Genomic DNA, 12,797 nt, shown 5'->3' with positions numbered 1-12,797 from the left:
CAGTAAGATTTCCTGGAGATTGGATGGAAGTGTGAATAGCAAGTAGACTACTGATTGCGTAGCTTCCTTCTTTTTTCAGTCTAGCAAGTAAAAGAGAGGAGTTGCTTTTCACTAATATGGGGAAACTTAGGCGAGCCATAGGTGGCAGTACAAAGAACTCAAGTATTATATATATAAAAAACCTTTTTTTCAATGGAAGAGAAGAATAGCTAGGATGCTTGTTTGGAGTTTGGGAGTTGGAAGAGGCTAAAAATAAATACGCAAAATAAGAATTATAACACAGATTACCTTGGAATAAGCAGAACTAATAAACAAGGGAAGTCCAAAATCTCTGTCCTGGCTCAATAGTGTAAGAGACTAGAAATATAAGGAAAACAGTAATGGAGACTAAGTGATGGTCAGCAAATAATAACAGGAAAAAAAAAAAGAAAAGAAAGAAAAAGGAAAAAGGCTGTGTGAAGGAAAGGGGATAATTAGCTATCTAGAATGCTGCTTATGGGTCAAGGAAGGTAAAAACTAGAAACCCACCATTAAATTTAGACTGTGGAGGTGATCCTGTGTAATGACACAGTGGAGTTCAAAGATAATTGGAGCGGCTATTGGGCAAGGTTTTGAGGAAAGGATTCTTGTAAAAAGTAGAAAATGGTGTGCTGATTTTAGAAGGAAGTGGAAAAAGAGAATCTTCTCATGGCATAGCATATGTATATATAGTATTTATGGAAATAAGACAGCAAAAAGAAGTTGTTGATGTGAGAAAGAAAAAGACTATATTTATAGGAGAATCATCCTGTGTTGGGGAGGGTTTGAATTCAGTTGAGAGTAGAACAGAGAAAGATCTGAAAGCTGAAGATGGGAATTAACAGCAAAGACAGTGGTGTGGGAACAAGCTATCTGAAGACTTACAAATGATTTACATGTGAAAGAAGAAGATTCCATGACGACGCTTAATCAGCTCATCAACTGAAGTCACACATTGGCTGTCACACACAAAATAGGAATATGGCAGATTATGGGAAGCTAGCATTTCTTAAACATGATCTGAATCAGTTCTTACTTTTCCAGAAGCACTGGAGGTCGGGACATCATGGTGATCCTCCTCCAATACCACACCATAATGATGAAGATGCTAGGTGTAAGGAAGGTCTTCATAGCAAACCATACCTTAGTGAAACCTCCATTTTGGTGGATTCCCTAAAAAAAAAAAAACCAATTATAATTTTTAAGATGAATATACATTAGTGTTTTCTTTTTAGAACTAAATACAAATAAGCAGTTTGTCTACCAAAAGTGTTCCTCATTATAGAAGGTACTGACCTTATATACTCTCTGACTCCTCCTCAAAATTATAGAAATATACTGAAACTATCAAATATGGGCATTCTATGCCAAGGTATTAATTAGGAACAAAATCAAAGATTTTTCTGAATGTCTTCATTCAAACATTGAAGATATTACATATGTCCAGTAAGCAGTATTAGAAAGTAGATTTAAATTTATGTTCATAACATGCCATTAAATGAGAAAACAGCAAAAAGCACAAGTCATTACATATTAATTGCTATACTTTGTATCTTTACATATACTTTTAATTACTAATTTTCTTGCGTGTATGTGAATGAGTTTTGATTTACTGTGTAGCCTCCTTATGCTATATTCTACACATCTCATTAAATAAATAACATGGAAAGAACCTAAATTCTCACTATTCTCACTAGCATCTGTGCCTTTCATGGTAAAATATGTTAATTATTTTATTCTTATTTGTTATGCAATAATGATCATACTATGATATTACATAAAACTACAATAATTTTATGTGATCTTAAGACCACTTAAAGAATCACAGACCCCATCACACCCATGGAGAGAGGCTAAGTCACTGAACTCTAGCTTGATGTTACAGGTGCAGGTTCCTGGCATGTTGGCATGGTTGTCTATACCACCACGTGGGAATGAGCATTAGGAAGCTGCAGCACACCAGGGCCATGTTCTTACCCCTTCAGCTGGAAACAAAGTAAAACAGCTTCTTTAAATTTATTTTTATTTTCCTATATGACTTGTCTTTTATTTTGTTATTTATTCTTCGAGAAATTCATACAATGTTTTGATCATATTCTTTCTCCTCCCCTAACTCCTTCAGATTTTCCTCTATCTTTTTACCAAACTCTATATTCTTTCTCTCTTATTTAAAAACAAAACAAACAAACAATGGCAAAACAAAAATAAAACAAAACGTGGAGTTCAGTCTTTGGTTACTGACTATCTCTGAACATAAAGCTTGCCATGGAGTGTGGTTAACATACACAGTATCTATTACTCCATTGGTGATTTTTTTTCTACTCTAGCGACTGTAAATTAAGAGTAGTTTCTTGCCTAGGACTTTGTGCTCACTTCCCCTCCTCAGTGCTGGGATTCTGTTCGGGTTTAGCTTGCATAGCTCTTAGGAGTGTATTTACCCTGTTGTGTGTTGCAGATAGCCCTGGGGCTAATTGTATTTGATTCTGTTCTCCTGTGAAGGGTTTTGAACAAGGAATGAATCAGCACTCAGGTGATTTCCTGTAAATCTTTTTCCACCTTAAGTTTTAAATAAAGGATAGAGCTGGTGATTGGGTGGAGAAAGAGGGGAAGGTGGAGCTAAAGGTGAGAGGTGAGAGAGAGAGAGAGAGAGAGAGAGAGAGAGAGAGAGAGAGAGAGAGAGAGAGAGAGAGAGAGAGAACGAGAACAATGAAGGAGGAAGAAGAAGAAAAAGTGGAGCAGAAGCACATGGCCTGGAGAAAACACAAGTTATAAGGAGTATCTTGATCCATCCATTTGCCTAAGAATTTCACGAAGTCACTGTTTATAATACCTGAGTAGTACTCCACTGTGTAAATGTACCACATTTTCTGTACCCATTCCTCTGTTGAGGGACATCTGGGTTCTTTCCAGCCTCTGGCTATTATTAATAAGGCTGCTATGAACATAGTGGAGCATGTGTCCTTATTATAAGTTGGAGCACCTTCTGGGTATATGCCCAGGAGTGGTATTGCTGGATCTTTCGGTAGTACTATGTCCAATTTTCTGAGGAACCGCCAAACTGATTTTCAGAGTGGTTGTACCAGCTTGCAATGGAGGAGTGTTTCTCTTTCTCCACATCCTCACCAGCATCTGCTGTCACCTGAGTTTTTGATCTTAGCCATTCTGACTGGTGTGAGGTGGAATTTCAGGGTTGTTTTGATTTGCATTTTCCTGATGATTAAGGATGTTGAACATTTTTTTTAGGTGCTTCTCAGCCATTTGGGATTTCTCAGTTGAGAATTCTTTGTTTAGGTCTATACCCTATTTTTTAATAGGGTTATTTGGTTTTCTGAAATCCAACTTCTTGAGTTCTTTATATATATTGGATATTAGCCCCCTATCAGATTTAGGATTGGTAAAGAGCTTTTCCCAATCTGTTGGTTGCCATTTTGTCTTACTGACAGTGTCCTTTGCCTTACAGAAGCTTTGCAATTTATTTATTTATTTATTTATTTATTTATTTATTTATTTATTTAGGTTTTTCGAGACAGGGTTTCTCTGTGAAGCCCTGACTGTCCTGGAACTCACTTTGTAGACCAGGCTGGCCTCGAACTCAGAAATCTGCCTCTGCCTCCCGAGTGCTGGGATTAAAGGTGTGTGCCACCATGCCGGCCACTTTGCAATTTTATGAGGTCCCAGTTGTCAATTATTGATCTTACAGCACAAGCCATTGGTGTTCTGTTCAGGAATTTTTTTCCCCTGTGCCCATATGTTTGAGGCTCTTCCCCACTTTCTCCTCTATAAGTTTCAGGGTCTCTGGTTTTATGTGAAGTTCCTTGATCCACTTAGACGTGAGCTTTGTACAAGGAGATAAGAATGGATCAATTCGAATTCTTCTACATGCTAACTACCAGTTGTGTTGCAACCATTTGTTGAAAATGCTGTCTTTTTTCCACTGAATGGTTTTAGCTCCTTTGTTAAAGATCAAGTGACTATAGGTGTGTGGGTTCATTTCTGGCTCTTCAATTCTATTCCATTGATCTACCTGTCTATCACAGTACCAGTACCATACAGTTTTTAACCACAATTGCTCTGTAGTACAGCTTGAGGTCAGGTATGGTGATTCCAGCAGAGGTTCTTTTATTGTTGAGAATAGTTTTTGCTATCCTAGATTTTGCAAATTGCCCTTTCTAACTCTGTGAAGAATTGAGTTGGAATTTTGATGGGGATTGCATTGAATCTGTAGATTGCTTTTGGCAAGATAGACAACTTTACTATATTAATCCTGCCAATCCACGAGCATGGGAAATCTTTCCATCTTCTGAGATCTTCTTCGATTTCTTTCTTCTGAGACTTGGTAACCCAATCACAAAAGAACACACATGATATGCACTCACTGAAAAATGGATATTAGCCCAGAAGCTCAGAATACCCAAGATATAATTTGCAAAACACATGAAATTCAAGAAGGAAGACCAAAGTGTGGATACTTCAATCCTTCTTATAAGGGGGAACAAAATACCCATGGAAGGAGTTACAGAGACAAAGTTTGGAGCAGAGGTGGAAGGAATGACCATCCAGAGACTGCCCCACCTGGTGATCCATCCCATAAACAACCACCAAACTCAGACACTATTGCAGATGCCAACAAGAGCTTGCTGACAGGAGCCTGATATAGCTGTCTCCTAAGAGGCTCTGCCAGTGCTTGACTAATATAGAAGTGAATGCTCACAGTCATCCTCTGGATGGAGCACAGGGTCCCCAATGAAGGAGCTAGAGAAAGTACCCAAGGAGCTGAGGGGATTTGCAGCCCCATAGGAGGAACAACAATATGAACTCACCAGTAACCCCAGAGCTCCCTGGTACTAAACCACAAATCAAAGAAAACACATGGTGGGACTCGTGGCTCTAGCAGCATATGTAGCTAAGGATGGCCTAGTCAGTCATCAATGGGAAGAGAGGCCCTTGGTCCTGTGAAGATTCTATGCCCCAGTATAGGGGAATACTAGGGCCAGGAAGCAGGAGTGGGTGGGTTGGGGAGCAGGGGGAGGGGGGGAGAGAATAGGGGATTTTCAGAGGGGAAACTAGGAAAGGGGATAACAGTTGAAATGTAAATAAAGAAAATATCTAATTAAAAAAAAAAAGGGTTATGTGGGGAAGATGGTAGTGTTGTGGTAGATCTGCCCAATCTAGGCACACAGCTTGTATTCATATTAATTGAGTTGTGTTTTCATTGCCCTGGCATTTTTGGGATGGAGATTTACGGCAACAGTTGTGTCTGTAAAATGCCGTTTCCTTGAAGTTATACATCACTTCTGGCTCTTGAAATCTTTCTATCCCCTCTTCCACTAAGATTCCTGAGCCTTGAGTGGAGATGTGATAAAGACATCCTGTTTAGAGCTGAGCATTCCAAGTTTCACTCTTGGAATGTTGTACAGCTGTGGGGCTCTGTGTTTACTATTATCTACTACAAAAAGAAGCTTCTTCTCTGTTAAGGGCTGAGTGGTGCACTCATCTATGGGTATAACAGTATCTCATTAGGAGCCTTTTAATTGCTATGTTCATTTAGGAGAATAACAACAGTAAGTTTCCCCTAAGACCTGAGACCTGTCTATTCTCAGGTTCTTGGCCTCATTAACAGTATTAAGTATGAGTTCCATCTTATGGAGCAGGTCTTAAATCTAACCACTTAGAAGTGGTTAGTTATTTCCATAATATTTGTGCTACTATTTCACCAGTGGGCATATCTTGCAAGAAAGTTATTATTGTAGTTTGCTAGTTGAGACGTGATTACTTTTTTCTTTCAGTAATGTGCATAGTACCTTCTAGCACTATGAATGTCAGCCAGTAGGGATGAAGTTTCAAACTGAAAACAAGGTAGATATTTCCATATTCTTTACATGTAGAGGTTCAATTACTATTTTAATAAATTAATTTTGGTGATCTTTTTAAAAAAAAACACTTAAAATACTAAGTGCAGAGACCTACGACTGGCCAAGGTATAGAGAATAAGAAGTTGCATTCTCAGCCCTAAAGGAAAATGTATCATACCCCTCCATACAAATTTCAGAGATCATTTCAGAAGAGGGTGTGTGGGGGTGAAAGTGCTCAAAGAAGTAGCTGACCACAAGGAAGTATCATCAGGATATACCAAGGTCATAGCAGTTGTCAGTGCATGCAGAAAACCTGTACAAGCCTGAGCCAGATCCAATTTCAGCTTGGAGAAGAGGGTGAGGTATACAATTCTACTACTCCTAGCCACAGAGCAATTGGCAACATAGCTGCTGGGAAAGGAAGGGTAGGTTTTTATAAAAAAAGAGTGCAGCCTTTGGTAAGTCAGCTAAGCACCAGTGGAAGAACATACATCCAATAACATTTTGGGCAGCACAAAGTTGTTTTGAAGAATTTTTACATTGTTTTTTTGTTTTGTTTTTTTGTTTGTTTGTTTGTAGCATTATTGTAACAAAGATGAGAGGATAGGGAGAGATGGATCTGGGAAGAGTTAGGGTGCTGAATATGATCTAAGCACATATGAAACCAAAACTCTCAAAGAACTTACTAAAATTAAAATATTAATATTAAAAATCATCCTGACAATATTTAATTGCTTTCTATAATCCAATGCAAATAATTTCAATTTAGGTTTTTGGCACCATGGTTATGTTGTTATTTCCAATTCTCAGATAAGTCAACAGATAAGCAAATAGATGGCAGGACTAACAGAGGAGTTACCTTCCCACATGTTTCCAGGGCCCTGTGTGTGCATAGAGATGAGAGAACTAAAACAGAATTCTTTTTATACATGTGTGATTACTATATTCTTGACTCTTGCTTCAAGGTCACAGCCAATTGGTTCATTTACATTCACTTACCACCAACCGAATGTCCTTTATCTCCCCAATTCCAACATTGATTTTCTTTTTCTCATTTACAGGTAGCCGGATATTTAGAAGGTAATACTTATGAGCCACTGACCCAATTTCCATGAAAGGAAGGACATCACAATTATAATAACGACCTTCATGCTCTGGGGTCTGGAAAAAGATTAGATGGTTTGAGGAAGATTACTATTTCTAAAAGACTGAATGCATTTATCTGGATTAAGCTCATATCAGAAACTTTTAAAATGCTGATGTGTCAAGGTGTACATTAAAGGCACAGATCTACAAGGCATACTGAAATCCTAGTGTCCACTGATCTACTCAACAAAGCTGGAGGGAGTGAAAGGGGAGTAGGTGGAATCAGCCCCATTTGAGGTAAAACCGAAAAGTTTTTAGGTAAATAGCAGATATCTTCTATGTCCTTTGACACCTTCCTCAGACCTAGAATCAACATTAGAGCTTTATATCAGACTCTAGTCTACTATGGTTTAGGAAACTTTTGTGTCCAGATGGAAAACCCTTGATGAAGTCCATCACAATCTAGGTGATGGCTAATTATTTTCACAGTGAAATATTAGAAGCTAAAATTATCTTCCTTTTATTGATATTAAAAAATCATCAGTACACTGGGACTGGAGAAATGGCTCAACAGTTAAGAGCATTTGCTGCTTTTCCAGATGACTCAGATTACATTCTCAGTAAATCCATATAGTAGCTGAAAACTGACTATAACTTGAGTTCCAAGGTGCCTTATTCTGGACTCCATGGGTTACATGCATGTGGTATACTTATATACATACAGGAAAAATATTTTTACACATCAAATAAGATTGTCTTTAAAAATAAAAAAGGAAAGAAGCTGTACAAAGTGGCTTGTACAGTGGGATTCATTTACTGAAGATACTCATTAAGAATTTTCTGTACCTATCCTGAACTTCCTAACAACCCAAGAGGAAAGTTGGCAGGAGACAGCTGAAATTTTAACTACATAGAAATTTAGCCCACTTCCTAGAAAAGCCTCTTGAACTTCCTAACAATTTATGAATGACTATATGGTAGTAGGGAACTAAATTCTGCTATACTACTCAAGGCATCCTGTATGTGGGTGGTGGTTTGGTGAACATGGTATATAATAGCATGAACTATTATAATAGTAGTCAGGGAGTACTTTCTCCTGATACATAGATGAAAGTCTGCCATTAATATAGTATCTATTATGCAAAACAACTTGATGTATCCTGAATAAATGAATAGCAGTGAGTTATTTCTCATTCTTAGTTCTGAACTGTTTCATGTGACAGTCATAACTTGTCAAATTAGAGAAAAATATGAATTATATAATCCAGTGAGAAGATGAGCAGGAGTCTATAGTCTGGTGAAACAAAGATTCTGTATCTTATATAATGGTGGCAGGACTTCTTTAATGAACAGTTAGGACTTAAGAGTACAGTGAACACACCTCTGTATTGGAGACAAAAGACTCTTGTAGACTAGGTGGAATAAAACTGGTAAACAAACAGTTCATGCACTTCTAGTTTCTTCTTCCTTTCCTTGCCTAGTCAGACATTACTAGTTAGGCAGTAATCTTCCTATTTCAGGCAGACATCAGTACTGAGTCATAAAAACATATCTTTTAAGGAGTGAAGGCACTTGTCAGATGCTACCAGTTGATTAAGGGTATCAAATAAGATTTTGAAATTAAAATAATTCTGTGTAAATAGTTTTGATTCTTTCTCCAATTATGGGTGTATATTGGATGATTCTTCCTATATAAATGGTCTTTTTGCCCCCAAGCTCCTTTTTATCCTCCTTTATTTACAAATAGGTCTAGAAATAAAAATCTTTAGGAATCATTGAACATAAACTATAAAGTGTCTACCAGGATTAGTGTCAAATTCACCATATATAGTTAAGTACTGAAGGGTTTGCTTGTGTGCATGCTTCCTTCTTTCCTCCAACACTCCTTCCCTCCTTTATTCTTTCCTTTTTAAAGTATGTATTAATTTGTATTTATATGTGTTGAGCATTTTGCCCCTATAAATGTATGTGTACCACATATGTACCATGTTTGAGGTTTTCTTTTTAAATTTCTGCCTCTACCAGTATTTACAGCACTTATTTTCTCCCTCTCTCTCTGTCTCCCACCTGTCTTCCCTTTCTCCCTTCCCTTCCTCTCACCCTCCCTATCCTTCCCTAGCTCTAGCATAAAACTGTCTAATTAGGGCAAATTACAGCAGGTAGCGACTTGACTTTACTTATTTATTTTTTGAATTCACAATCCACTAGAGACTAAAGAGTTTTAAAGCAATTTCTCATTTAATCTTCAGAATCAAGATTAAACTTTATCATAATCAAAATGTATAGATTTGATGATTCATTTTCTTCAAACCTTACAAGGTTTAATCCCTTTCCAAAAGGATATAGACACATCCTAAAGATAATTAAGTGCCTGTAATTGAGAAGCAGTTGTAGGCAGCACCTCCACACACACACACGTCCCAATGTGAAAGAAAAGTGAAAAATGACTTCTCTTTATGAGGAAAAAATTGTCTATATCCAACCAGGCTTTCCTCTGAAAGATGCAATAAGCTTGCATCACATATAGAGAGAACATTTCCTTAATTTCACAAAAATAAATCTGAAATGTTAATTATTTATCTTCCTATTTCCCCTACTTTATAGATCTGTATCATTTTTACCTATAAATTACCTTCAAGTGCCCGTCTGAAAATCTTCAAGGCTGTATATGAGAGAGCTCTATATTTAGACTGTCAGTAAAGAAAGGGCCTGGAGTAGGGCTTTTTAAGCTTTGTTCATTCTAAGAGGATTAGTTCAAAGTGTACTAAAATAAAGTCTTTGGTCCTGTCTTCTATGATATGATTCAGCAGTTATTATGTTTTGGATTTCTCTCAATACTAATGTTGAAATTTAGTTGTTAATCATGATTAAGTTAGGAGTATTCTGCTCTAATGAAATAATTAGTACTATCATTATGGAGATGGGTTAGTTATCAAAAGAGTATGGCTTTCCTATGTGAAGCCCGTTTTCATTCCATCTTCTCTCCAATGGGGTTTGATTGCCCTCCTGTCCATGTTTTAGTGTAGTACAAAAGACCTAAACAAATTCCAGTGTCACGCTTGTAGACTGTTAGCCTCTACAAGTATGAACCAAATAAACTTCTGTTATTTACAATTTATTTATACATCATCAGAAAACAGTGGGTTTTATGTGTGGCTTGGGAATCTATATTTCTCATAAGCTTGCAATTCATACTAACGTCCTTGGTCCTCAGACCACATTTGAATAGTGAAAGAAAACCGACTGCAACAGATACTTTCATGTTGGGACCTAGTTTGTCTAGGTTACAGTGGACACTTTTTGTTCAGGTGGTCCACCTTGGTAACATTGCATTTCACTCACAAACATGTCTCAGAGACAATGTTAAATTATAAAGCCACAGTACATGTTCATTGGTTCCTCTGGCTCTTACTAAAAACAAACAAACAAAACACAAAACAAAAACCAACCAACCAACCAACCAACCAATGAAAAAAAATACCCAAGGTTATTATACATACATCTTTTCATTTTTCAGAAGAAATAAAGAATAGAGAAATTATAAAAAATGACTGTGATCACAGAGTTAGTGACAGAGCCTGGAATTGAGGCCACATATGTTTTATTCCAAAACATGCTTTTAATTTACATTAAAAATATAAGACTACTTATGCTGGCCATGGTATTCAAAGGCTTCCATCTGCTATTCTCATTGTTAATTCTTCCTTTACACTTACAGGCAAAAGTAAAGTTTTAATAGGTCAGTGTTAGAAGGATCAAATTTGTCTGATCCTATACAAGTCCTTCAAGAGCAGCTAAGATAAAGACAACAGATCAGAAAAAGTATAATCAAAACTTTTTTCAGTGGAAAGTCTAGCCTTTCCTTCACTTTAAAAAAAGAATCAAGGAAGAAAAATAATGAAAAAAGAAAATAAAAAATTCTGTCCCTGATGGGACATCAAGTCACTTGATTGGTAGTACTCCATGCCAAGAATCCAACACTGTCAACTCAGCAATAAAGGTGCCCTACCTTGGGGGATGTAAAAGTACATTTGAGTTTACGTGGTACTCTTTCATGGGCCATTTCAGTCCATTCAGAAAACATATCATCACGGTAACCCAGGGAAACATCCATGGAAATTTCTGCATTTTCTCCTGCAAGAGAAAACATGGACAATTCTGAAATGATTTGGAGAAAGGTAATTTGGAAACATTCCAAAATTTTCACAGGCCATGACATGAAATCCAAGAAAACAAATGAGATGTTATTATCAAACTTAAAGATTGAAGTCATAGGACTAAAGTCTAATAGAGATGTTAGATCTCCTTCCATAGCCTATCCTTTGCAGTCAAGAACTTCCATTCAAACCCTACTAGAGATAAGGACTCAAGCAGCTCAGATGCTCAGAATCTGAATCATGATTGGAACTTACCTTCCTATAACTTGAATCACTGGTCTAAAATATGCTTTTAAAAACCACATAGAAGTTGCCATATCACTTATTTCTACAAAAAGTGCCTTAGATACTTGATTATCATAATTCCTTTGCTTGTTTGTTTGTTTATTTTTCCTCTTACCACTCTGTTTTAGTTTGAAAATGGTTTGACAAGATATTCCAAGAGGTTTTGCCTTCAATGGAGCAATGTTTAAATAGTAAAAGCTTTAAGAGGTGGGGTTTAGTGGATTTTGATTAGATTACTGTGCTTTCTATCCTCAAGAATGAATTAATAAGGGCTGGTGAGATGGCTCAGTGGGTAAGAGCACCCGACTGCTCTTCCGAAGGTCCAGAGTTCAAATCCCAGCAACCACATGGTGGCTCACAACCATCCGTAATGAGATCTGGCGCCCTCTTCTGGAGTGTCTGAAGACAGCTACAGTGTACTTGCATATAATAAATAAATAAATCTTTAAAAAAAAAAGAATGAATTAATAAAAGAGAATCATTTTCTATAAGAATAGTTTATCATAAAAAATAGTCTGACCTTATTTCAATCTCTTGTTTCCTGTCTCACAGTGTGATTGCTCCCTTTTAAACATACTCCTATTGTGATGATATTCAACATGTTGTTATGTGCATAGGAGGCCATTACGAGAGACTGAACAGATAGAACCATTTTATCATGGCTTGTTTACTACCCAAAGTATATATTAAATAAACTTTTTTCTCCACTTGTAATAGTAGCAGAAAAATAACTAAGATATAACACTTCTGGATATACTCTTATCTGAAAGTATCCCTCATAAAACTGTACCCAAAAGGGTCTCACTTATAAGATAAACTATTTCTCTGAAATTAAAAATTTCTTCTTTATATTGTGACAAAAGTCATTTCTTTAAAAGCAAAGACTTAATCATTGAGAGTGATTATAGGTAGATGTACATACACTTCCACATCAACAGAGACTATGGTAGGACTAATTTACCACTTCCCAATAAAAAGATTAGATAAAAAAATTTTATCTATCAATTTTTGAGTGTTTTATACTATGGTGAGAAGGCTCACAAATAGATAGTTTTAATGAAGTAAAAAATAAGGAAATTAAGTGCAATCCTACATTTGAAAAATGAATAGAGGACCAGCCACCACTGGTTGGAATCAATTCTAGGTAAAATACTAGCCATAAGTCCTAACTTTACTGATTTGTAAAGTAAAATATGACTAACAGAGGTCAGGTTAGTGGAAGAACCACATACTACATAGTTTGTGGCACAAACCTAATAAATCTTTGCTAAACACATAAGTTACTAGGGATATAAATAACTTTCTTTCTTTTTTTTTTTTATATTTTTATTACATATTTTCCTCAATTACATTTCCAATACTATCCCAAAAGTCCCCCATAGTGCCCCCCACTTCCCTA

The 12,797-nt window shown here is 36.6% G+C and overlaps 1 protein-coding gene across 3 annotated transcripts in view; it reads right to left on the bottom strand.

Annotated features, from left to right (window-relative positions):
* The window catches only part of Wls (Wnt ligand secretion mediator), a 100,872-nt gene that overhangs the window by 28,436 nt on the left and 59,639 nt on the right, over nt 1-12,797 (bottom strand). For all 3 annotated transcript variants that reach the window (XM_021158505.2, XM_021158504.2, XM_029475585.1), the window contains 3 exons: nt 10,966-11,090; nt 6,870-7,031; nt 1,055-1,191 (listed from right to left, as the gene is read on the bottom strand). In XM_021158505.2, coding sequence (XP_021014164.1) covers nt 1,055-1,191; nt 6,870-7,031; nt 10,966-11,090 — 424 coding nt within the window. The remainder of the gene's footprint in view (nt 1-1,054; nt 1,192-6,869; nt 7,032-10,965; nt 11,091-12,797) is intronic.

Source organism: Mus caroli, chromosome 3 (genome assembly GCF_900094665.2).
Source record: "Mus caroli chromosome 3, CAROLI_EIJ_v1.1, whole genome shotgun sequence".
Lineage (NCBI taxonomy): Eukaryota > Metazoa > Chordata > Mammalia > Rodentia > Muridae > Mus > Mus caroli.
This window is presented reverse-complemented; position numbering and strand designations above follow the sequence as displayed.